Source organism: Podarcis raffonei, chromosome 3, assembly GCF_027172205.1.
Source record: "Podarcis raffonei isolate rPodRaf1 chromosome 3, rPodRaf1.pri, whole genome shotgun sequence".
Classification (NCBI taxonomy): Eukaryota; Metazoa; Chordata; class Lepidosauria; order Squamata; family Lacertidae; genus Podarcis; species Podarcis raffonei.
This window is the reverse complement of record NC_070604.1, coordinates 69,651,495-69,678,035: the sequence shown is the minus strand read 5'-3', so window position 1 is coordinate 69,678,035 and position 26,541 is coordinate 69,651,495. Positions and strand designations below refer to the sequence as shown.

Genomic DNA, 26,541 nt, shown 5'->3' with positions numbered 1-26,541 from the left:
TAGATTAATGAAGCATGGGACTTTGAAAATATGTTTTAAGAACAGAGTACAAGATTGTAACATCTGCTTTGGCAAATCGTTTTTTGTAAAAGACCAGCAACTTTGAAACAAGCAACATTCAGCGCAATAGGAACAATATCAAAAGTAGCAAACTCTGCAACTAAAAGGCTTCAATGAAAATTAAACTCATTTCAGAAGTTTCCATTGAGATTTAAATCCAATGAAAATCTGAAGTAAAGAAAAGTCTTATTAATTTGCTGGGACAAACATAGCACTAGATGTTATAATAAGTAATGCAACTAATTGTTTTGCCTTTGCCCACCTAACAAAGTTTGAAAAAAAGGAATCTAAATAGGTACACCCAAAGGTACTTCAATATAAAATAGGTACATTTATATAAAGTGGTTTAGAAGCGCTCTTAATTAAATACTGCTTTTAGATTATCACTTATTAGCTTAATAGGCCAATACAGAAATGAGCATTCTGTCTACACATGCAGCCCCTCCGCTTTGCAAGCAAGCAAGCAAACCAACCAACCAACCAACCAACCAACCAACCAACCAGGAAGTCGACTTTTCACACTATTTCCACTTGATATATTAAACGAAGTGAAGTCTTACATTTGGGAAGTTGGAGTTTCTTTTTTAGGTTCTTCATTAATGTCAGCTTCTTCACCAAAATCGCTAAACCTATCCATCAGCTTCTAGGAGAAAACAAACAATGCATTAGAAATGCACTATATCCACAAACTATTCAAGATGGCATGTTAAAAGGAAGTCACACTAGCTTTACTTGTTTATTTTTGGCCTGTTGGAAATGTACCTTTTCATATGTCTGTATGTATTTTACTTACTTGGCATATGAAAATGGTAATACAGATAAGCCATAAATAGCATAAGACTAATGAATACAACTTAGTTATTTGTATGGTTACATCTTAGGCCTGGGTTATATGTGATGTTTGATATGCTAGAAAGAACAAGCACACCTCAAACAAATTCAGCCAGTCCTCCATTTAAATTGGGGTGGTGGTGTGGGTTAAACCACAGAGCCTAGGACTTGCCGATCGGAAGGTCGGTGGTTCGAATCCCCGCGACAGGGTGAGCTCCCGTTGCTTGGTCCCTGCTCCTGCCAACCTAGCAGTTCGAAAGCACATCAAAGTGCAAGTAGATAAATAGGTACCGCTCCAGCAGGAAGGTAAACGGCATTTCCATGCGCTGCTCTGGTTTGCCAGAAGCGGCTTAGTCATGATGGCCACATGACCCAGAAGCTGTACACTGGCTCTCTCGGCCAATAAAGCGAGATGAGCGCCGCAACCCCAGAGTCGGCTATGACTGGACCTAATGGTCAGGGGTCCCTTTACCTTTACATATGTATAAAAGTAGTGGTATATTTAAATTGGGTTACCTTACTGAATCAGGGATCTATATCCCAGGTTTATGCTAGTGTACTGACACATCAACCATCAACCAATTTAAAGCTGGTGCCAGCAGTACAGAATTATGTACAGGTAAGCTGTTTCATATGGCTAGGTCAAGGTTTAGACCAGTCAGCATAAAATAGCCTACTGCATTCATAAGTAAGCTCCTGGGATTGCAAAGAAAGAAACTCAACTGTCAGTTACCTTTAAAAAGTAGATTTGATGAAAAACTAGTTCAGTGATCCAGCATCCAGGTCTGTGCATGCAATTCCCAACACTGGGTCAATAACTGAATATTAAAGCACCAGACATGGTGTGAATATGGATCATCTGGTTGTAGGTATGGGGAACTGCATCCAGATACCCCCACCATCCCCATATCAGGAAGGGGCTTGGATTCAGGCTCATCTCTCTTTCAATCTAGGTGACATTTTGACCCTTTGATTTGTTCAACATATTTCTAGATCAGGGCCAATATCACTGAAAGAAGATGAAAGATTCAGCATATCACTTCTAAAAAATTTTAAGAAGCTGACATATTTTAATAAAAATTTTCTATTAACATCTTAAGATTTAGAAGATATTAAAAATCTATTTTAAAAACAATGCAAAAGGGAAACAAGGAAACAAAATCCTTGGAAATATAGTCTTCAAATTCTAGCAACCTTTCTCAAACTTGGTAGATCAACTTCTACCTTGTTAAAAGAGACACTCTGTTCTAGTGGGTTAAGTGTATTGGCAGCAGCGGCAGCAGCTGTAAGTTGTGCAGTGAGGGCTTGTAACTGAACGACAAGACCCGCATCCAGTGCTTGAAGTAATGACGGCTGTGGTTTCTGCTGTTGCATTTGCAGTGTCTGTATTAGTTGTTGAAGCTGGAATGAGGGGAAGAAGAGAGAAATGACATTTTTGCTAGTGTTATGTACACATTTATAAAATAAACATATAATCTGACTTCGAAAATTAAGTTTCATTTATGTCCAGCTATTCTTAAAACGTGCTTTGATAGACAAGGGATGGCAAAACACCAAAATAAAACAAACCCATTTATATATGCATTATTATTTATTGTATTTGCTTATATTTTATACGCAACATTCAACTCGTTCAAGCAATTTTCAGAAAACAGTAACTGCTTCCAGAGAAATGCTGAAAGGAAAAAGATGGATATCAGGGCTCTGCACCCAGTCCGGCCAAATCCCAAGAGCTGATTTAGGCCGATGTGTATCCTGTCCAGATCAGGCTGAAGCAGTTACAAATCACTACAGGCAGGATAAGATTGTCTCAATCAATTTGTACAGATTTGTGTCGATGCATAGCTCAAAACTCTCAAAAGTCAAAAAGTGTGTCTCTGAAATGCTGCAATTATCAATTACAACGCCATAGAATGGTGGTGAAAGGGGAAACAGGGGAGCTGAACTATGCTTAATGAGAGCTGTAGGGTATGCCTAGAATGCTATTACCCCACCCAACACTCTTCAATTACTGTATGTGTCTGTGAAAGTTTTAAATGCAGAACTCTTTTGTAGGTTCTGTTTCTTAAAAAGTGTTTGGTGGGATTGGGTGGCATTCATTCAGTTTGTGTTTATTTTCTATCCTTTTACAATCAACGCCAGTTCCATCATTAAAACAAAAACAAAATTTTGTTACCTGTCTTTTTTTATTTTAGTCTCTTCTCATAGTGAAGAATTATCACCATCATTATTAATTACAATTTATTATCAGCCAGCCAGCCAAACATTGTGAACATAGGCTACTTAACTTAGCATTAGCATTATTATCAATGTAGGCCAAACATAGGAGCATGAAAATTGACATAACTGAGCACACTTTTTATTGAAAAATTATTTGCTTTTTTTTTTTAAAAAAAATGTAAAGTTTAAAGATGACTAACATGAAAACCCCTGGAGATAGCCATATAACATTTTACAGAGTTAAACTCCTCTATACAGCCTACCAAGTCTCCATATTTCATATTCATATGTAAAAAAGAAAAAGTTACAACTGTTCTTGTTTTGCAATGCAAAGGGATTTCTAGAGATTTCCCTAAAATCCCGGTCCAGTTGGACCAGGTCCAAACCATATTTACAAATCATAAAACACAAGTCAAATCAGGGCGGGATACCTCATGCATTACTCTTTTGGAAACATACTGACATACAAGGGTACCTAACATGCTGGCATTCAGTATCACATCCAATACCAGCATTTGACAAATCAAGAATAAATTAAAGTAGGGGGGAAATACTCTTGGACCTTTCATGGACAATTTAAACTAAACATATAAGTAAGGAGGTTAATTACCCAATTCTGTGATTTTGTTTTAAAGCAGAACACACTTTACCTGTTGGCCTTGTGGACTCTGCAAGATCTGTGCTACAGCAGTAAGAGTATCTGTATTAGTTATCTGAGACACCCAAGGATCAGGCAAACTTTGGACCACATTGGCTGGTGTAGCAGGTGTCACAGGCGTTCCTGAAATGAAGGGGAAAGGCAGGAAGCATGTAATAAAAAGTATATAAAGAGAATGAATGGGGAAGGGAAGGGAGAAGACATACAAGAGCCAGGGTTTTGGGTTTTTTTAGCCTAGGCTGTGAACATATATATGTAAAGAAAATAGCTGCATATTGCGAAAATACAAATCAACCAAAATTCTCTCTCTCTCTGAACAGAGCTTCAGCAAACCATGTGAAAGCCAGGCCTCCCCAACAATTAACTTATTCTGATTTTCAAGTTTTAACTTATTTTACTGGGTTTCCTGAGAAGACTGTGATTAAGTGGTATACAAACTGTTAAATTAAAAATAAAATAAAAATTAATGGAACTACCTAGGATGACAACTTGTACTTGACCCATATGATAATCCTACAGGCAAGGACTACGAGCAGCACAAAGTAACACTATTCCTTGAACAATGCACACAAAAGTATACCAGTTGAAAACCATCAGACAGAAAGGGCATCTCATCATTATCAACCAGTCAAATTTGAAGCAAAGAGAACTTAATTGGCACGATCATTTCATACCCCTATATGTTTACACACATCCCTCTCTAAACACCAGGCAGGCAAGCAAGAGTAATTACCAGACTTCAAGATCAAATTTCAGGCAGCAAAGAACAAAAAAATAAGGCCTGAGGAGGTATGGAATGGCGAGAGTTCCAAGGGTCAGAACATTTGGCCCCTGGACCTGAGGTTCTCCACCCTAACATTAACTGAGATATAATTTGATTCAAATCCTTTTAAGAAGAGCTATTGTATGAGGTCCTTACTAAATAAACTTCTTTTCCTTATCAACTACCGTATTTTTCGCCCTATAGAATGCACTTTTCCCCCTCCAAAAATGAAGGGGAAATGTGTGTGCGTCCTATGGGGCGAATGCAGGTTTCGCGGACCTCTCCGCAAGCAGCAGGAGCGGAGAGTTGCCTGCATGCTGAAGCCTGCCCATGCTGAGCTCAGCGCATCCAGGGTTCACGGACCTCTCAGCAAGCAGCAGGAGCCAGCGCTGGGCTCCCACGGCTTGCAGAGAGCTGCCTGTTTGGGGGCTGGGGTCGGGGGAAGCTCGGGCTTCCCCCGCCCCAGCCCCGCACCTGGGGGGGAAAAATAATTTCCCCCCCTTTATTTCCCCCCAAAAAAACTAGATGTGCCTTATGGGACGGTGCGTCCTATAGGGCAAAAAATACGGTAACTACAATTTATTATAGTAGTACCTGTAAGAACAAGATACAGTACTAGGATTAAAATATCAAAACACTGGACAAAATAATCCCTGTATATGAAGTTCATCATTCCTACAGACATAAAACAGGCAGATATCAGCCTTTGCCAAATTAAAACCACGACGAACTATTAACGGGGAAACAGATTTTCACAATGGAGAACATTCATAACATTTTTGTTACCTGGTGTATTGTTACTCATAGTAGCCGTTGTCCCAGGCAAGACAGGGGTCACGACTGGAGGAGGAATTCCCGCTGCCATATCCAATAGAGGCTGGATAATTTCACTTTTGAACACATTATTCTTCTGCCACAAATTTAGCACTCTCACAATTTTACTCTAAAAGGAAGCAAGGGTAACACAACATTTTATATTGAAATTTACATCATACACACTTCCTACTGTTCCAAACTAAGTGTGGAATAGATGGCTGAATCTGGATGATTCTCCAGAATATGGTTTGGAAGAAATGTGTTGAGGGCTTGTGTGCTCCCAGTTTCCCTCTTGAATGTCAATTCCCTCTACCATTTCTAGGCTGCTTTATCGCATGCTTGCCAAAGCTGCTTCAAATCATGGTGTTATGGTCTACAACTCCCATCATGCCTGTCCATTTGCAATGCTATCTGGAGCTGATGGCATCTGCAGACGAACAACATCTGGGTGCACCATGCTGGTTACCCTTAGCCTGGAAGTTGTGACTCATCTACTTCGCATGTCAAGGCAAATTACAGTTACAGCAACCTGGAAATAAATGAAGGAACCAGTATGCAAGAGGCGGTGGTGGTGGCAGAGAAGTCTATGCCATGCTTATGATCCTCCAAACTATTTCAGAAAATTGTTCAAAAGAAACCCACAGCGTTATCAGAAATAAAGGAGGATTTTTTAAAAAACCAGTTGCCCCTTAACCTGCAGCTCCCTCCTGCATGTTCCCTCCCATGCTGTTCCAAAGGGTCCCCAAACTCTAAAGCAAATGGGAGATAGAAGGGGATTTTGTGTGTGGCAAAAATCAACTCTTCCCCATTTTGATCCAGCCTCAACTGGATCAAAGCGCAAGCAGAGGGACACCATTAGATACAACCCCTGTCTTATATGAAAGATGAAACATGAGACTGATGTGCTTCACATTATGCTTGTAGCTAGGCTGACTTGAATGACATTGGGGAAATGAAACAAAAAAATCCTAAATTCTGTCTTTTAATATAAATAGTTGTGCCATTAAGCTGCATGATAAAGAGATGAATGCATTATTCCACTGACATAAGCCTATGCTTGATCAAAGCCCTCTGTCAGTGGAGGGACTCCACTGGATACAACCCTATGCGGATAACACCATTGGATTCTTTTTGCTTGCTAATATTTTTAGGGTTGTTGAGAAGATATACTGAGAAGGCTTTTTTCTGGCAGATGAAGGCAACAGCCACTATGCTGTTATTCCTTAATTAATAGTTCCTCTTTCATAGAATCATAGAACCTTAGAGTTGGAAGGGACCTAAGAGTCATCTAGTCCAACCCGCTGCAATGCAGGAATCTCAGCTAAAGTATCTATTAGAGATGTCCAACCAAACTCTGATTTAAAACCTCCAAGGAATGACTTATTTGAAAAATAAGTCATGAGCAACATGCCATTATTATTATTATTATTATTATTATTATTATTATTATTATTATTATTATGCAACTGAAGCACTTTGAACAAACAAAAGCATTATATAAGAATTAATAATATCTATGATATAATAACAATGTAAGGGTGTAGAGAACAGTGATAATCCTGTACTTAAAATACATAAAAATCACTATACTTCTTTCCCACTTTCCACAAATAGTAGTACAAAATTTCCAGCTGCTATTTTAAAAAGCTTATCGATGATTGCTACACCTTTCTCCCAAATTCTTACTGGCAATGTATGCCTATTTTCCCAGAGACATTGTCAAGAAATACATTATCACCCACAGTACTGAAATGAAATTTAGATATGCTGAACTTTAATTACTGGACTGTCTGGGGGGAGGGGGAATAGAGATGATCACCATACCTTGTCATCCCCAGGGCAACGGTATAAATTCTGGAAAGTGCTAATTATGTTATTGCTAAACCTAGGAGCGAACACATCCTTTTCTTGTCCAAACTGATGTCGAGACTGTCGCACAATAGAGTCAATGACATATAAGCCAGGCACCTTGTATTCTGGTTTACACTATGAAGGAATATAGAAAGAAAACAGTCATTTTATATGTGAATCTGCAAGTAGTAGAAACAATAAAAGCAAATTAAAACAACTGACCTAATTGCAATACTGTTTCAACAGTTGAATGTACCTGGGTAACTGCAAAAATAATGACAGGCAGGATGTGGTGGGGATTCTTCTTTATCTTTATCTTTCTTTTTTTAAAAAAAAAGTTCTGTTCCCATTGGTTTACATAGAAACATAGGAGGTTGCCTTATAATGAGTAATTATTGGGTCATCTAGCTCAGTATTGTTTACACTCACTGGCAGCAGCTCTTCACGGTTTCAGGCAGGGTCCTTTCCCAGTCCTACCTGGAGATGCCAGGGATTGAACCTTGCACTTTCTGCATGCAAAGCAGATGCTCTGCTACTGAGCTCTGGCCCTTCTCCTTTGAAGGGTTCAAGCTTTCAAACTATCTGCAGAATGAAGGGCCTTTGAATTACCTTATTCATTCATTCATTCATTCATTCATTTCTATACTGCTCTTCATCCAACAATCACAGGGTAGTTTGCAATATAAAACCACAAAAATGCACAACCCAGTAGCAAATTAAACCAGTAACTACCCCCACCCCAACAGTTTAAAAGTCCATAGATTGTTTAATTAGCCAAAGGCCTGGGAGAAGAGGAATGTTTTTGCCTGGTACCTCAAGATATGTAACGGAGGCATCAGGCAAGCCTTCCAGGGGAAAGCATCCCACAAGTGGAGAGTCACGGCAGAAAAGGCCAGTTTTCATGTTGCCACTCTCCAGACCTCTCACAGAGGATGCATTGAAAAAGGGCTAAGATGATGATTGCAGGGTCCAGGTCAGTTCATATGGGGAGAAGCGGTGCTTGAGGCATTGCAGTCCTAAGCCATTTAAAGCTTTATAGGTCAAAACCAGAACATCTCATTTTGAAATCTACCTCTGGTATCAATGTGGTAAGTAGATCTATACCCATGGAGGGTTCTGTGCACATAACTGTAGCTTCCAGGTCAGACATATAGCAGCAGCAGCAGCAGCAGCAGCAGCAGCAGCTGCCCACTAGTAGAAAAGCATCTCTATCCCATCCTAACTCTGCCAAGCCATGAGACCTGGAAGTCAGAAGCACCTCCTAATCTTTAAAATTAAAGTATCTTAAGCTACAGCAACTTATTCTTCCAATAGCAGCCTAAGAATAAAAAGCAGTGGGATCCTTTTTTATTCCTTATTTGTTGTATAAATGACTATACTTGGGTGCATGGCACAACATTGCTCACAATACAGAAAACAATGCTTCCGTGCAACAGCTTCAGCTACTGAGAAAGTTTTACACTATTTTTCTTTAAAATATGGATGTTTTACTATTAAAATGATGTGAAATGAACAGTAATGAAAGTTAAAGTAATTTATATTTAGCTTTCAACATGCAACAAACAGCTATCATAACATGAAAAAGGAAAGGAAGCATAATAGTAGTTATCGTGCAAATAAAGATTTTTAGACTGATTTCTATGCACATACTCTGAAGTAATTATTGACATCAGTGCCTCTTATGCATATATGTATTTTTATTTGTCTTTAACAACCTATGAATTGATTTGATCAAGATACTAAAATATTACTAATATGATTTTATTTGGTAACTTACCTTTTGTATGAATTTTTCAACACTTTGTACAACATGCTTGTAGAACTAAAAGAAAAGATGATATTTTTTCGTTATTTTAATATATATATATATAAATTCACTCCCCTTCTTGTTTAGTGATTTCCTTATACATTTTCTGGGTTCAATCTAATCAAGCACACAAACAATGACCACATGTTGAAGACTCCCACAGGACTCCATACAACCCAATCCTTTCCCCATTGAGAACATGCAAGCAGCTCAAGATGGGTAGGGGCACTGCAGGAAATGTGGGAATGTTTCTAATCCTCCATTCAGACCTTTCTACATGCAACATGCAAATTACTTGTGACCCTATTCCTTGCAATGTCCCCTAAGACTACTTAAATGCACATCCACATACTAATGGAGGGGGCTAAGGTGAAGAACTAGAGTAGGATGAAAATCATGGCTCTAAGGAGGCCTATGAACTTCTCCACCTGCTGATATTGCACTTGCACTCATCTGGGTTGAACATCAAGTATCTACTTGTTTTCCCTATAAATAAAGGATACCTACCAATACCTTTTGCTCAACATTTTAAGCTACCCTGAATAAACTGATTGCTGGTTGCTAGTAAGGCAAAACCCCCTATTTTCTCCCATGGCTTCAAAATCCCCAGAACTTTTACAGCTTAAGTAATCATTATTTGACACTGATCTGTTCAATTAAATTTATTATTTTTTTAAAAAAGATCAGGAAATTATAAACATTGCAGTGCACTAACAAAAACCACTACCAGTTAAGAGACATATGTAAGCAGTAAAACCAGTTTCCTACCTTTATAGCCTTGATTGCTGCCTTAGTAATCTGTGTCATTTTAGCCTTTGAAATAGGAGGTTTGTAGTCATTCAGCGAGTAGAGCTGAAAGAAAGAAAAGAGATTGCTGGAAACGGTGCCTGCAAACAATTTCCATGTTAACAGCACAATACCAACAGATGGTTCTCCAAAGGAACCTGGGAAAGGAAGCTAACCTAAGGAGAAACTCAGCATAGGATAGTAAACAAGTATTGGCTTTGGACATGGGAAACTTAGGTTCAACACCCTGCAAAGTTATGAAGCTTACTGAGAGTTCTACTTTTGCCATAAGGGTGAATAGAATCATTCACTGTTTTGGAGCAAATAAAAAGGCACAATCAGAAAAAGCATTAGAGGAGAAACTAAACCTGTCTTCTCCTTCAATGACCCTGGTGTCTACAGAAGGTATAGATCCCACCCACCACCAATCAATGCTGCCAAGTGTAGCCTGTTTCCTTTCATAAATCACTGGAGCTTATCACTTTTGTGGAAGAACATTAAGCAGACATAACTGAATTCCACAATTTGCCCACCTCTAGGTGTCTGAGACTGCAGTCCATTTAATTGCCCCATAGAATTTTATGGGAGCCACTGACAACTAAGAATGCCCCTAGATAAATAAATCTCTCTTTCTAGATTATGGAGAAACCCTGAATTAACTTTTAATATCATATATATTTAATATATATAGACAATATTTGGGCCAATATGCAAAAAGCTGTTCCATTTAATTATACTGATAAAATTTATGTCCTATCCTTCATCAACAAATGGTTGCAGTGTGGATCACAATAATAGAAATACATTATTTCATAACTTTTGCTGATCCAATGACCTATTTAAGGTGTTTAAAAAAGCAAAATGGACAATAACACATTACATTTTACGTTGATGAGCAGACATCCACTCACACAATAAGACTTCTACTTCCTCTCCTTCCACCTACAGCCCCCTGCACCCCTCTGGATGTGCTCTGGAGGGTCCCCCAACCCCCTGCAGATTTGGGGGGCACAGGGTGGAGTGGAAGGGGGAGTCCCATTGCCCAAGTGGAAGCACATTCTGCAGGCACCTTTGGATGCAATATTCCTAAATCTCATGGAAGCACTAAGATTCCCAGGTAAAACAGATTTTCCTGGGCCAGGAGACTTTTGCAACTATTGTTAAAAGTTGCAAAAACAAAGAAGCACAGGACTGAGTGAGGGAGAAACTTTTGGAATAACATTGGGACATCAGCTCCGCGCAAGGCATGACAGATAGCAGCAACAACCAGTAAAGATAGACATACAGTGAGGGGGAAAAGTATTTGATCCCCTGCTAAATTTGCCCGTTTGCCCTCTGACGAAGACATGACCAGTCCATAATTTTAATGGTATGTTTATTGTAGCTGTGAGAGACAGAACAACAACAGGAAAACCCCCAGAAACCCAGAAGACAAAAGTCAGAGATTGATGTGCATTATAATAAGTGAAATAAGTATTTGATCCCTTTGCAAAAGATGACTTAGTCATTGATGGCAAAACCCTTGTTGGCAATTACAGAGGTCAGACGTTTCTTGTAGGTAGCCACCAGGTTTGCACACATCTCAGGAGGTATTTTGTCCCACTCCTCTTTGCAGATCCTCTCCAAGTCAGTAAGATTTCGAGGCTGATGTGTAGCTACTTGAATCTTCAGCTCCTCCACAGATTTTCGATGGGATTAAGGTCTAGAGACTGGCTAGGCCACTCCAGGACCTTCTTGTGCTTCTTCTTGAGCCACTTCTTTGTTGCCTTGGCCGTGTGTTTTGGGTCATTGTCATGCTGGAATACCCATCCTTGACCCATTTTCAATGCCCTGGCTGAGGGAAGGAGGTGCTCACCCAAGATTTGACAATACATGGTCCCGTCCATCGTCCCCTCGATGCGGTGAAGGTGTCCTGTCCCCTTAGCATAAAAGCACCCTCAAAGCATAATATGCCCCCTCCATGTTTGACGGTGGGGATGGTGTTCTTGGGGTCGTAGGCAGCATTCCTCCTCCTCCAAACATGGCAAGTTGAGTTGATGCCAAAGAGCTTGATTTTGGTCTCATCTGACCACACTTTCACCCAGTTTTCCTCTGGGTCATTCAGATGTGCATTGGCAAACTGTAGACGGGCCTGTACATATGCTGTCTTGAGCAAGGGGACCTTGCGGGCTCTGCAACATCTCAGTCCTTCATGGTGTAGTGTGTTACCAACTGTTTTCATGGCGACTATGGTCCCAGCTGCCCTGAAATCATTGACAAGTTCCCCTCGTGTAGTTCTGGGCTACTGCATCACCGTTCTCATGATCCTTGCAACTCCACGAGATGAGGTCTTGCATGGAGCCCCAGACTGAGGGAGGTTGACAGTTATTTTGTGCTTCTTCCATTTGCAAATTATTGCACCAACTGTTGTCACCTTCTCACCAAGCTGCTTGGCAATAGTTTTGTAGCCCAGTCCAGCCTTGTGCAGGTCTACAATCTTGTCCCTGACATTCTTGGACAGCTCTTTGGTCTTGGTAATGGTGGCTACTTTGGAATCTGCTGGATTGATTGCTTCTGTCAACAGGTGTCTTTTGTACAGGTACTGTAACGAGCTGGGATTACAGGTAAGACCTCTCCCTTACAGCAGGTGCATCTAATCTCAACTCGTTACATACAGTGAAGATACCAGGTAGCCTGACATCTGGCTGGCTGATAGGGGATCAAATACTTATTTCACTCATTATAATGCACATCAATCTCTGACTTTTGTCTTCTGGGTTTCTGGGGGTTTTCCTGTTGTTATTCTGTCTCTCACAGCTACAATAAACATACCATTAAAATTATGGACTGGTCATTTCTTCGTCAGAGGGCAAATTTAGCAGGGGATCAAATACTCCCCCCCCTCCCTGTAATATTTTACAAGGACAGAAAGAAACAACATGGGCAGAACAAATGTTACACACAGGAGGAACAAGGATACAGTAGGAAATCTTCACTTGTAGACTTATAAATCATTGAATGTGTCAATATGAATAGAAATTATAAATATTGCAGCTGTTGTATAAGGGATTACTATTATGACTGGAATATAATTGAAAGCAATAAGATTTTGGAATGCAGAAATAAAGTAAATCATCAAACCATCAATTCTAGAACACGGGGAGCCACCTAAATTATGTAATTTGGTATTTGAATTATTGACATTGGGAATTGTATTGTTATTTGGCATTGATATAATGAGGCTATTATTGGATTATTGTAATTGAAAACTAATAAAAATTATTTAAAAAGAACAGACTTGTGAGAAATCTGGAAACACTTTATTTGTTTGTTTATTTGTTTGTTTCATACACAGACAAACAAACAGTAATTGTTCCCACCAACAAAAATACATGTAATATCCCCGAAATAAAAAAAGAGAAAAAGAACTCGTGTGAGTTCCCTCCTCCAATACTCATCATCCCTTAAACTTTAAATTCTTAGTTACATTGCATCTTATACATCTCATCTCTAATGTTCTGAATATTAGTTTTTCCTAGGTCTACTTTACAAAGTTTAGTCTAGACATACCAACATGTTTTCCTTAGAACAGTGTTTACTCATATACTCTTCAAAACATTGCCATTCTACCCTTAGTTTCTGGTTTGTCTGATATCTTATGGCTGCTGTTAATTTCACCATTTCTATAAATTCAGATAATTTAAAAACCCAGTCTTTCTTTGTGGGAATACTTTCCTTTTCAATTCTTTGCAAGTAAGAGCCTGGCTGCTACTGTTGCATATAAAAACATTCTTTTCTTCTCTTGTGGGATGTCCCTTCCAATTAGACCTAATAGATATGCCTCTGGCTTTTTAACTATAATTTTGAGCATCTTTTTTAATTCCTCATGGATACATCCCCAGTATTTTTTAACTTACTCACAGCCCCACCAAATGTGTATCTGGAAACACTTTTATTAGTAGTAGTAGCAGCAGTAGTAGTAGTTAGTTGTTTGTTATGACAAAAAATGGTTGTTCTCCCATACATACATAGAACAATTATCCCATACATACATACATAGAGCAATTATCATGCTACTCAGATTGTTCTTCACAACAATGGGTTTAGTCCTAGAGTTCCAGATAGGCATTGTGTATGATACCTTCAATTTTAAAACTCCACTACAGGCAACTCCCCATTTGCGTGCATTCAAGTTGCATGTGAGCACTGGCAAACACAGTTTTCTGTGCCAAAAGGGGGTGGGACGGAACAGAACAGAAGGGACCTGGTGCACAGCAGCCAGGAATGGACCCACTGCGTAAGTGGGCATTCCCCTGTCTAACAATAACCAGAGTGTTCTGGGTTATACAGCATTTGTCTCAAGTCATAAATCTACTGTTATGACAATATTTTTATGGAAGTTTTTGTAATTATTATAATTATTGCTATCTTTTCAAAACAGAGCTCCAAAACTGGAAAGTCATTTCCCTACTAGCCAGATACTATCAGCTGTATTTGTAGCATAAAAATATAGCAGGATAATTGATACAGAACTGGATGAGTGGAATGCTTGAGGAAAAAAAATTCCAGATCCTTGAATCTCCTAGAAGCCTAAAACTGTAACTTTTGGAAAATCTGTGTCTATAGGTACTTTTGTACTAAACTTTTTATCTGATATTGACATAACCCACTCACTCATTTATTCCTGATAACACAGACAATAGTTTGGGAATATAATTCTCCCAAACTACTGCATTTCCTTGCAGTTATTCTCTAAAACTACTGCATTACTACATTTATTACTAGGTGTCACGCTAAGTTTCAAAAGTGCTCTAAAAAAATTTTGGAGCTCTTGTCCTAATTCAAATCACAACTTGTCACAATTGCAAAACTCTTTTCACAGCATTTCTGAGCACATAGCTTAGAATTGTGCTTTGTGACATGTCTCATAATATGTAGTATTATGAGCTTCTGAGAGAAGAGGAAAATTGAGAAGGATTTCCTCTCTTAAATTCTGCACCTAATATATCTAAGATTTCAAGGGAAAAGGCAAAAACAAAAAATGAAGCAACATTGACAAATCATTTGTAAATTTGCCTTCTCTCCACATGGGACAGTAGCTACAATAGTGTTATAGGAGAAAGGGATGTGCAGCCGTACCAATAGCGGCTAGTGGGAAGATATTTTTTACCTCCTGGAACAGAAGCAGCAATTGCAACAAACTTATTTGTTTACACCTTGAAGCATCCTAAACTTATAATTATCTAGAGAGTAATTCATCTTATTAATTTATTAAATTTATATCCCATCTTTCCTCCCAAAGGAACCCAGGGTGGTAAACCCAGCCAGATGGGTGGGGTATAAATAATAAAATCATCATCATCACTTTAAAAACAATTCCAAGAAAGATGCAAGCTGCGAAAAGCTCACAACACAAAAGGCCGGCTGAAAGAAGGTCTCAGTAGGAACCAAAAAGACAACAGAGACTGTGCCTGTCCAAGTCGTGGTTTTTTATTTTATTTTTTAAATCAATTATCACTGGAAGACAACAGCTTCCAAGGTAACTACATCCCTACTAACTTCCAACTCCCATTCAGCATGAATAGGGCTCACTGGCAAAAGGTGAAATTAACTATGCACTGTTCTGCTAACTTTCAGTACCAAACGAATTACTGTGGTATCACAAAGCAGAATGGGAGAAAGCTCCAAGCCAGCAATCAAACTGTAGTTGGTGTGGTGTGGTGTGGTGTGTGTGTAACCTGTCTGTCCTGAAGAACAAAAAGGAGCAAAATATTCTGAGACTACTATGACTGTGTGACAGTTTAACTTCAACTTGTTAACATTCTGATTTGCTACATAACTGTTGCAGATCAGCCTCAGTTGGGCCAAGCATCTGTAAGTTAGTCCACTACTGCCTTTTAATTATTCCATTCTGCATAAAGACCCGTGTAATAGTAAAAAATCTAATCATACTCGACCAACTCACACTTGGCATAATTAGATAGGTCTTATAAGAAATAGCTCATCCCCACCTAATTCTGCCACAAATGGCTCAGACATAATAACAAAATTCCACACAAGAAATAGCAAAGAATGAATAACTAGTTACTAAAAAGGACAGTTACAGTTATAGTTGTTTCCTTATAACTGATAAAAAAATAATGAAGGTCACTTATCTTACATCTGTTTTATTGTACATTAACGGCTCAAAAGTGTCTGGACTGCCCAAAGGTGGGAGAACCATTGCCAATGGTCAGAATATGCAGAATCCTAGGCTGCAGTAGAATTCAATGAATTCAGTTTGACTTACTTATGGGTAGGTAGGTATTGGATTACACTGTTAAATATTACCAATGGAATACTGAGGAAACAAGTTGTGAAAAGGCATGCTTACTGGTAGACTAAGCAGCATAACTGCTTATTGCTGCTCCTGTTCCCCTGAAGGTCACAGCCTCATCTCCAAACTCTTAAGTATAATAGTGCTTTCTCAAGTATGCATATATCCAACTGAGTTCTGTTTTGCTTTTTCAATTCACTGTTCTTTTTTATGCACAGAGACAAAGCAGAGTCCACAAATAATAACCTGCAAGGCTGCTGCAGATGGCACTGAACAGAAAAGTATTTGGGGTACATGTGAACTGACCAAGAGTCATGTAATGAGAGTGATAGAAAAATTGTCCCCAAATCTCCTTACAAATCTTATAAGGCTGCCACTTGCATGTATTTGCTGACAGATGCCAAACTTATACACACATGCCACACATACATTTGTTAAATGATGTTGTTTGTATGTGACAATTTCACAATGTGAAACATGAGGTTTTCCACTGGACTTCATCGACCATTTGAAATTACATACTATATATGTAGCACAAAGTTACACAAGCGACATGCCACATACAAATTGAAAGGCTGAATAAATGCCCTCAAGCTGTTGTGATAATGGATAATTTATCTAAATACACAAATGGCAGGTCATTGATGTCCAGACAGTTTCCTAGAATGCTTAAAGGTACTGCTCCTCTGCTAAAGTTCAATAAGAAATTAATATCAGATTATAATATCAGACAAAATGCTGGAGAGCCTACATCAATGAAGAAAAAGGTTTTCCAGCTTCTAAAAATGTACAATTTAAAATGATGTTTATATTATTTGCTTCCAAATAATGTTGTTTCCAAATCACTGTGAAATTTCTGAACTCTTAAGACCTATCTCAAATATTATTTTCATGTATTATGCAATTAACAGACTACTCTAACAATAACTTTTGACTGCACACTAAAAGAACCTTGGGATATCAGAAACACAGAGTAGGTAACAATTTATCCACAAAATGAAAGGGAATGCAATATTAAACTGAGAATGGTTGCTCCAGTGTCTTTCCTTTTCCATTTTCTTTTCTGTCTTTTTGAGAGGTGGAAGGTATTTTGTGTTGTTTTAACAATAATTCCAAGAACTGGAATTCCAGAGGCTCCAAAAACAACTGAAGTCATTTGTCTGTCAGGTGCCTTTAAAATGAGAGTCACCTCAGAGGCCTCTGCACAGGTTTCCAGACTGACCCCTCACTTCCTGATGCCAGTGTCACTGTCAGATTGTGAGCAGAATGCAAAAAAACTCACACTGCCTTCCTGAATTTATGAATGCTCTTAAAAATACCACTACTCTATGCTTTCCCTGCTGGTCACTGAAATATAATTTCTGGCAATCCTATTTGATGACTCCTGAGCTAAAACTACATGCATGCCTGCTCAGAAGTCCACTAAATGCAATAGTTCCAAGAAAAAGTGAATAAAAGTACAAAAATAAGACAGCAATCCTATACATAGTTACTTGGGAGTAAATCTCATTGAACTCACTGGTGCTTGCTTCTGAGAAGATTTGTATAGGATTGCATTGATAGCCATTAATACTACATGTGAAGAAATATGAACACTTGAAATCATTTTAACTTATTTTAACTATTATTAACATTATAAGCACCAGAACATATAAAACCTTTTATACTGATGACTTCAAAGGATATATAGTTCTGTGGTATTTAATTTCTGTCCTATGTAATTTTTATTTAGTCCAATTCAAATCATACTTTTCTGTGAAGTCCCACTGTTTTCAATGCAAAAACTATACTGCAACTGCAGCTTTTTAGCCGATTCCTATGCTTGTTGACTCGGATGTAAATTCCACTGGGTTCCATTGGGTTTACTCCCGAATTATGGTACACAGGATTGCAGCCTTGCCATATAAGGTACCATGAATGCACTCTTTCAATATATTGTATCATGCAATACTATCATATTCACAGATGTAGGTTTGTTTTGAAAACTAAATACACATACTGCTTTGAAAAGCTGGAGTTCTGCTGAAAAAAGTACACCTTGCAGTATAACGCAGTACTGTCATATTCATAGATGTAGGTTTGTTTTGGAAACTGAATACTGTACACATACTGGTTTTAAAAGCTGTAGCTCTGCTGAAAAAAGTACCTCCTCACACTGTGCATAGTCAAAACTGCAGAATTCACTCCCACAGGAGACAGTGATGGCTACCAACTTGGATGGCTTTAAGAGAGGATTAGACAAATTCATGAAGATAGGACTACCAACAGCTACTAGCCACAATGGCCATGTTCCACCTCCACTGTCGGGAGGCGGTATGCCTCTGAATACCAGTGAGTCAGAGTGCTCTTGTGCTCAGGTCCTGCTTATGTGCTTCCCACAGCCATCTGGTTGGCCACTGTGAGAACAAGTTGTTGGGCTAGATGGGCCATTGGCCTGATCCAGCAGCTCTTCTTATGCCAGTATAGCAGTTCTGAACGTTAGCCCCTAGTTGGTAAATAAAAGTGTGTTTGGGTTCTTCTTTCTACTTATTTCCCCTGAAAAGCGTGTACTTTTTAACAGTATTAAATCACTTTTCTAAATAAAGCTGCATGCTGTTTGTACAACTGGAGAGTTTTAAGATAATACAGCTTTATTGTGAAAAACTGATTTTATTCAAGGACACATGTCTGCGTAGGTTCTCAGCAACTGGCGTTTCCTTTCTTTCCAGACCAAATATTTTTCAAAATTAAGCGACATAACCAAACTCCAACGTGCATACAAAAAAGACTTTCATTTTCATTAGCAAGGTGGCTTTTTTTTTTTTTGACAGGACAACTTCTACTGTAACCATCTGACCCTCTGACCCTTCTATTTGGCCTAATAATATTCTGCATGCGGAGCAGCAAACCCACTCGGTAGGCTCCTGGGCAGAGGGGGAATGTTGTGCATGTGATGCTTGTTGCTTTAACAGGCTAACGGAGACGCAGACTTTTATCAGGCCTCTTCCACCATCTGCAGTGTTGCTGTCTCGATATCCCAAACATAACCTACAAAAGCAAAGGCTGGTACAGCGCGTTTTAGTTTTGACTGCAGCAGAGATAGACGAGCATCATGGAGGGAAGGGGAGGGCGGCGGCGGCGGCGGCTTATTAACCTCCCCCCTCCCCGCCATAATGTAGGCAGTCACGATGGAGGGGGCGGCGACACACGGAAGGTGCTCGGGCAGTATTTAAACAAGGACGGGCAGGGCAGCATTTCAACGGGGCAGAGAGAAAGAGAAGGTGAAAGTGGGGAGGGGAAAGGGAGCAGGGGGGTCAGGAGAACACGGGCCAGAAAGGGAAAGCAGCCGGTTTCTTATTTTCACCTCTCCCCAATTCCCCCCTCCCCTCGCCGGTGTTTCATCGTTTATATAGGAACCGGGCCTCCCAGACTAAGGAAGAGAGCTCCCCCCCCGCCCTCCTCCTCCCTCCCTCGCACCGAGGGCCTCTCCTTCCCTCGCACCTCTCGGGAGGGGAGAGGCCACCCGGCGCCTCCCCGCCCCTGGGCCTGCCCCCGGCGACCAGAAGCGGGGCCTCTGCCGCCCTCCGCCCGCCCCTGGGCACAGACCTCGCTGTTGAAGGCTTTCACGGCCTCCATGTTGTGGCGGAGGGAAGAGGCTGGCGACGAGCTGAGCGGGAGGGGGGACGGCGGCTCTGCTCCCTGCTGTGGCGGCGGCGGCTGCGGCCGGTTTCCTTCAGAGGCCTTCGGGCCTTGTCGCCATGGCGGCGGCGGGGTGGCGGGCGGGCAGTCGGGGAAGGGAAGGGGGCTCCTCCCTTGCTCCGCTGGGCCGCCCCAGGGCAGGCTCCGCTGGCGCTGCAGGGACAAACACGCAATAGCTGCGGCGCGGGCACCAATATGGCGGCCGGGAGGGCTCTTCGCTCGCTTGCAGCAGCAGCAGCAGCGCAGTTCTCTCTCCGAGAGCAGCCGAGATGCCGGCCAGAGCGGCCCCTAGCGGGCGACCGAAACGCCGGGCAGACAGCCGAGAGGAACGGCGGGACACCAGAGAAAGCGAGAGACGCAGAGCGGCGTCCCGAGTTCCGCCACCCCCCCTTGGCGGACTACAGACAGCTAGGGTTGAGGACGAGCTCCCCTCGCAGGGCAGTAGGAGGTAGTGCAGCTTGGTGGGCAGCGGCAGAAAGGAACGCAGCTTTCGGTCAGCTCTGGCCGCACAATGTCCCTGTGTTGGTAGCAAGAGATGCGAGGGGACAAGAGAGCTGTCACCGCCAGCCTCGTTGCTGGATCCTGCGCCGTTTTGCTCCCCCTCCCACCCTCTCAAGTCCCATCGAGCTGAATTCAAGATGGATTCCGCACCCAAGGGGGGAGGAGAGCGTTGCAGACTAAGGCCGCAATCCTGAATGCGCTTACTCGGGAGTAAGGGTCGCTGGAGACAGTGGTATTTGCATAAACACACATAGGATTGCTCTTTCAGCAATATCCCTACCGGATATCCCGTTACAATATAGCAGTTCTAAATCTGCTCTTGACAATGTTTATGAAATTGACCATTTTTGCAGTGCCACACATGTATTCTCCAGAATTAAGTCCTACTGCTTTTAACGGGACTTACTCCTGGGTAACTGGCACCGTAAACTGGATTTGCAGTCATCGTTAAATTGTAGGTTTGTCTGAATTTTACAATCTTGAATAGTTACAACAGAAAACTTTAGACACGCTTCTACACAGAGTATTCAGTAAGAACAAAAACACAGGAAGCAACAAAATGCATTTTTTTAAACAACCAAAAGGCAGCCATCCTTTTTTGTCAAGCTCATTTGCCAAATGATTGGTTGATGTTTTCTCTGAAGGAGTCAGTGATTGTGTTATAGCTGGAGGTCTTCCTTGGGTGCTTGTAGCCACTGATAGCCTTATCCTCCATGAATTTGTCTAAGCTCTTTTTAAAAGCTATCCAAGTTGGTGGCTATCACTGCTGCTTGTTACAGTGAAATTCATAGCTCAGCTATGTGCTTTGTGAAGGAACAGTTTCCTTTTTGTCTGTCCTGAATCTCTTCCAACATTCATCTTCCTTGGATGTCCATGAGTTTTAGCATTATGAGAAAGGGACAATGTGGGCAACTTCTCCCAATCCACATTCTCCACACCAGGCACAATTTTTGCAACTCTATTTGTGCTATGTGTGTGCAGATTAAATGATAAAGAGGATAGCAACTTCCAAGTGCAGCTGGGAAAATATGTTGGATATCCAATTTCTAATATTAATGAGCAATAGATATATACAAAAGTGTGTTCATATAAAAGAATCACTAGAAGATACAGTACCCCTGGTACCTAATACCTTATTGATTAATCCTTTTAATAATGACCTCAGAATAACAAAGCTACTACATTTTTAATAGCTTAGCCGAGTCATAAATAAAATGTAATAGATAGCATTAAAGAAGTTGAAGTGTTATTTTTTTAGTCCTTAGTGTTACTTTATTAACTGATTTTAGATTTCTGGACTGTAATTATTTTTCTTTGAGTTTTGTAATGGCCAATGCAGCTAAATAACACAAACTGAAAAGTTTACATGATTTTTGGCACATCTGGTGGAATTTTAATTAAAACATCCTGGTGAAAGGTGCTTTTTATAAAGTTCCATTTACAATTCATACTCAGAATAGGCCCACTGAAACCAACAGACATGACTAATGTAGGTCCATTAATTTCAGTGGGTCTGTTTTGAGTTGAAGTTAGTTGGATACAACCTCTAATCTTTTGGAACTGTTAGTGATACTGCCTAGGCATTTTGAGTACAAAGAAATGATGTGAACCAACATTAAAAGAATGGCAAACAAAGATGTGGAAAATAACTGAAATGTGCGCTGTTTGCCATCTAAGAAATAGTAAATGGCAAACAGAACTTTAAAACATTTGGGCTGTATTGAATTCATGATTACATATACTTTAGATTGGATAGGGTTTAAATATCAACAGAGTCTATGTTTGATATGACTATCATTTGTGTACATATTTATTCCATATTTTGAATCTGTACATTTGTATTCTTTGGTAATTATTTTTAAAAGAGCAAAGAGAAATGGGAGCAGAACAGTTTGTGTCAACGGGCCAGTTTTCAGTGGTGGCTGGTAACATTTTGACTTGGTAAGGCTGAATCGCTAGCAGTTCTCCCAATATCCATATTTCACATGGTTTTGTACCCCAGAGGCACATGGGAGGGGCCTTTTTACCATAGCAATACTTTCTCGGCTTAGGAGTGACTGAGTGCTGCAGAATGTTGATTGGCCAGAGAGCAGGAGATTGACAGAAATGTCTCCAGAGCTTCTCTGAGTTCAAAGGGAAGAATGACATTGTCATTGTATGTGGGACAGGAAAGAGTGTGTTGCTTTGAAATTTGGGAGGTGAAGGGCTTTTAAAAAATGGTTGACATCCTCCTGTGCTGCAGTAGCCCTAGTGCAAGAGCCTTTACTGCCGGCTATAGTGGCCTAGTTATGTGGAAGTTCCATTCAGATACATTTTTTGAAACATATTCTTATTTACAAATTCTGTGTCTGTGTAGGTTGACTGTAAAGATGATGCCAATCTGGTACACATTTACAACGTATCTCAAATTAGCAAGGACCTGGGATCTAAGCAAACATGGATGTTTGGCACAGAGTGCTGGGAAGTATCACAGAATCATAGGGCTCACTGTAGTACTGTACAGTATTGTGGTGTAGTGGTTAAGAGTGGTAGTCTCGTAATCTGGGGAACCGGGTTCGCGTCTCCACTCCTCCACATGCAGCTGCTGGGTGACCTTGGGCCAGTCACACTTCTTTGAAGTCTCTCAGCCCCACTCACCTCACAGAGTGTTTGTTGTAGGGGAAGAAGGGAAAGGAGAATGTTAGCCGCTTTGAGACTCCTTCGGGTAGTGATAAAGCGGGATATCAAATCCAAACAACTGGCATGGAGGTATCCCGCTGGCTCTGTGAGCTGCAAGTGAGAAAGTAGAGATAGGAACATTAGAATTCTTAGCTGTTCTGTCATCTGTGTACAGTGATACCTCCAGTTTTGAACTTAATTCATTCCGGAGGTCCGTTCTTAAGCTGAAACCGTTCTTAAGCCGAAACTGTTCTTAACATGAGGCGCGCTTTCACTAATGGCGCCTCCCGCGCCGCCAGCTCGCATCCCAGGGCAATGTTCACAACCCGGAGCATCTACTTCCGGGTTAGCAGAGCACGTAACCGGAAGCATTCGCAAGGAGGACGGTACATAACACGAGGTTCCACTGTACATGCTTTTAGACTACTACTATGACTTTTAACTGAGTTGTGGGTAAGCTACCAGATGCAACACAGCACAAATGATGGTGTTGACCTGAGGAGCTGCTTCCTCAGCTCCACAGCACATAGGATCTGATATGTATGGTTTTCCATAAGGAAGGAGTTTATATTACTGCCAGTTCAAGACTGGCATAAAATCACCACTCGTGTCCTGGTCCAGCAGCTGCCACCACGATTGCATCATTAGGTCTTTCCCCATACATAGCACAGTAGCACAGCTTGTACTGCTGCTGCCTTTTAATAGGAAAAGGGTAGTGGAATAAGCCAAGTATGGGGTGCTTGTATTGCAAAATGTTTGTTTTAGTAGCTAAAAATAATTCATAGGGTTTTGCTTGCTCCAATAATTGTGGGCCAGAACTGAGAGTGATTCCAACTAATCAGAATGTTTCCATTGTGTTGCCCATTTAATAAGTGGTTTTAGAGCTGTCGTGGTATCAGTGGAACCGGGGGCTTTCCAGTTCAAATAGCAAAGAGCTCACTAAAGCTGCAATTTTGAGCATACTAGGGAGAAAGCCCTATTGGACACAGTGGAATTTACTTCTGAGTAAGCACAAATATGATTCCATTGTAGATGCAGCAGACAGGCTGCTCTCAGTTCTTTCTCCATGTGCGTTAGGGGAAGAAGCCTTAACTGGGTTGTTGAAAGGGTTACTGACAAGATATGCAAAACACTTCGAAGGTGCTTGCAGCAATATAGGAATGTTAAGTGGTTAATTTTAGAATCCTTGCCAGACAGGGCTGCAAGAGGTGCTGATGAAGACAATGCAGAAAACAGTCCTAAATGGTCTGTCGTGAGGACAACAGCACCATCTAGTGAGCAGTCCTGTGGGTAACAAGAAGAAAACCTGTACCTGTTTTTAACTCAAATTAATTTAAATCCTTCTCAAGGTTAACTGAAGGGCTGCATCCAATGGAATAAGTGACACTCACTAACAACCAAATTCAGAGCCTGACTTTTATGCATTTGTTTACTACATTTCATTTCTGCCTTTCTTCCCAAAGGACCCCATGTCAGCAAAAAGATCAGCCTTAAAAGAATATGGGGTGTGGAGCATATGTAAAAACAATCATATAAGAGACAGGTTTGCGGAATAGAGAACCGGTGCCCATTCAGATGCTGCTGAACTGTCAAATTCCATCATCCAGCCATCCTGCATAACTACTGGTCAGAAATGATGGGAGACAGCAGCTTCTGGGGAACTGTCCCTTCCCCATCTCTGCAATATTTTTTTTAACCTGCATGCATTTCTCAGGGAGAGATAACCATCAATGTCAGCTTTTTAAGATGGAAATGTTCTGTTCATTTTACAAGTCATGATTAAGAGCTGCTCACATATCACTACTGGTAACAGCACTGCAAAACGTATAGAACCAATTATGGTATCACTGGTGTGAAATTTTGAGAGAAGACCACATCTGCCACCAGTGGTTCTGGTACTTTTGCTCTACAGTGGTACCTCTGGTTATGAACACTTCTGGTTACAAATGCTTCAGGTTATGAGCTCCACTAACCCGGAAGTAGCTGCTCCTGGTTGCGAACTTTGCCCCAGGATGTGAATGGAAATCGCGTGCTGGAGGCATGCACGCAGCAGGAGGCCCCATTAGCGAAAGCACACCTCAGGATAAGAACGATTTCAGCTTAAGAACAGACCTCCGGAACGGATTTTGGTAAGTTCATAACCAGTTCGTAACATCATGGTGTTCACAGTTCTTTAAAGTCCTAAATAACTTGGGACCGTGTTACCTAAGGGACAATCTCACCCCATATATCACTGCCCTGAAACTGCACTCCTCAGATGGGGAAACTGTTAAGGGTATGGAATGCCCCAGGTACGCTTAGAATGTACTAGAAACAGTTTTTAGCAGTTTTTGCAGCTGCAGGCTTATGGAATCAATTACCAAGTGAAATAATACAAGCATGTAGCTTTCCTAGAAATCTGACTTGGTCATTTTATGAAATAGTAACTGTGTGGCCTCAGCCTTGTTGCTGGTTCCTCCCCACCCAGTCCCCTGTCACACCGCATCTGAGTTTTATTCTCATATTCTCTTTTAGTTGCTGCACTTATTGATGGAATTTGTGTGATGTTATGTTGCTGGAAAGGTTTTATTTCTATAAAACAGATGAAAAGCAAATTTGTGCACAACTGATTGGCCCAATAATAATAAATATACCATGCGTATCCGGCTGTGTTTCTCCAGCCACTCTGGGTGGCTCCCAACAGAATATTAAAACCATGATAAAACATCAAACATTAAAAACTTCCCTGAACAGGGCTGCCTTCAGATGTCTTCTAAAAGTCAGATCATTGTTTATTTCCTTCACATCTGTTAGGAGGGTGTTCCACAGGGTGGGCGCCACTACTGAGAAGGCCCTCTGCCTGGTTCCCTGTAACCTCACTTCTCGCAGTGAGGGAACTGCCAGAAGGCCCTCAGAGCTGGACCTCAGTGTCCGCGCTGAACGTTGTGGGTGGAGACGCTCCTTCAGGTATACAGGGCCAAGGCCATTTGGGCTATAAAGGTCAGCACCAACACAAGAACAATTTGAGGGGGGAAGGGAGGCTCCAAAATGAACCTGGCATGAATGTTCCAGCCAGTGCTGGTGTGCCTAATCAGTTTCACACAGTGTTTATCCTCTGCCTATCCCTTATGTGGAGAAAAATTGCTACTTGTGCTGTGATCCTGTGGGGAATGCCTCTTGGGACACAGCTGGGTGGCTGATGGTTGACTGGGCAGCAGATACATACATTTTAGTTGTTATGCCTTTTGTTTTCCCAGCTGGAGGTGAGGCCAGGAAAACAGGCAATAAGATAAGGCTGCCTAAGAAAGAGAAAGCCTCTCTTGGCAATCTTACATTAAGCCCTACTCTAGTTTTTGTATTTTGAGCAATGGGTGTGGGGGAGAATAGCAGCTGGCCTTTTGAAACACTGCTTGCATTTGTGCTGCCCCCGCTCCTTTCATTGCTGCTTTTCATCAGAGAGTAGTGAAGGGAAGAAATTGACAACAACATCAGTAGCCTTGTGACCAGCCAGGCAAGGCCGGCTCAGGCTGCGCTAACAGGCTTTATGGAGTGCAAAGTGGAGCCTGTAGGCAGTGGAAGCGGAAGGCTAATGTTAAAACTACAGCAACAGCAGCAGAAACAACTGTATGGAGGAAAAC

General features: G+C 41.0%; 1 protein-coding gene across 4 annotated transcripts in view; it reads right to left on the bottom strand.

Annotated features, from left to right (window-relative positions):
• The window catches only part of SCAF8 (SR-related CTD associated factor 8), a 69,640-nt gene extending 49,601 nt beyond the window's left edge, over positions 1-20,039 (bottom strand). For 3 of the 4 annotated variants that reach the window (XR_008329572.1, XM_053382227.1, XM_053382225.1), the window contains exons 1-8: positions 19,673-20,039; positions 9,775-9,858; positions 8,977-9,021; positions 7,173-7,334; positions 5,319-5,475; positions 3,762-3,892; positions 2,116-2,292; positions 621-703 (exon numbers count right to left, since the gene is read on the bottom strand). Coding sequence is in view for 3 of the 4 variants with exons in the window: in XM_053382227.1 (XP_053238202.1) it covers positions 621-703; positions 2,116-2,292; positions 3,762-3,892; positions 5,319-5,475; positions 7,173-7,334; positions 8,977-9,021; positions 9,775-9,858; positions 19,673-19,702 (869 nt within the window). In the remaining variant the exon portion in view is untranslated. The remainder of the gene's footprint in view (positions 1-620; positions 704-2,115; positions 2,293-3,761; positions 3,893-5,318; positions 5,476-7,172; positions 7,335-8,976; positions 9,022-9,774; positions 9,859-19,672) is intronic. The other variant, XM_053382228.1, reaches the window with a different exon arrangement.
• Between the last annotated feature and the right edge of the window lie 6,502 nt (positions 20,040-26,541).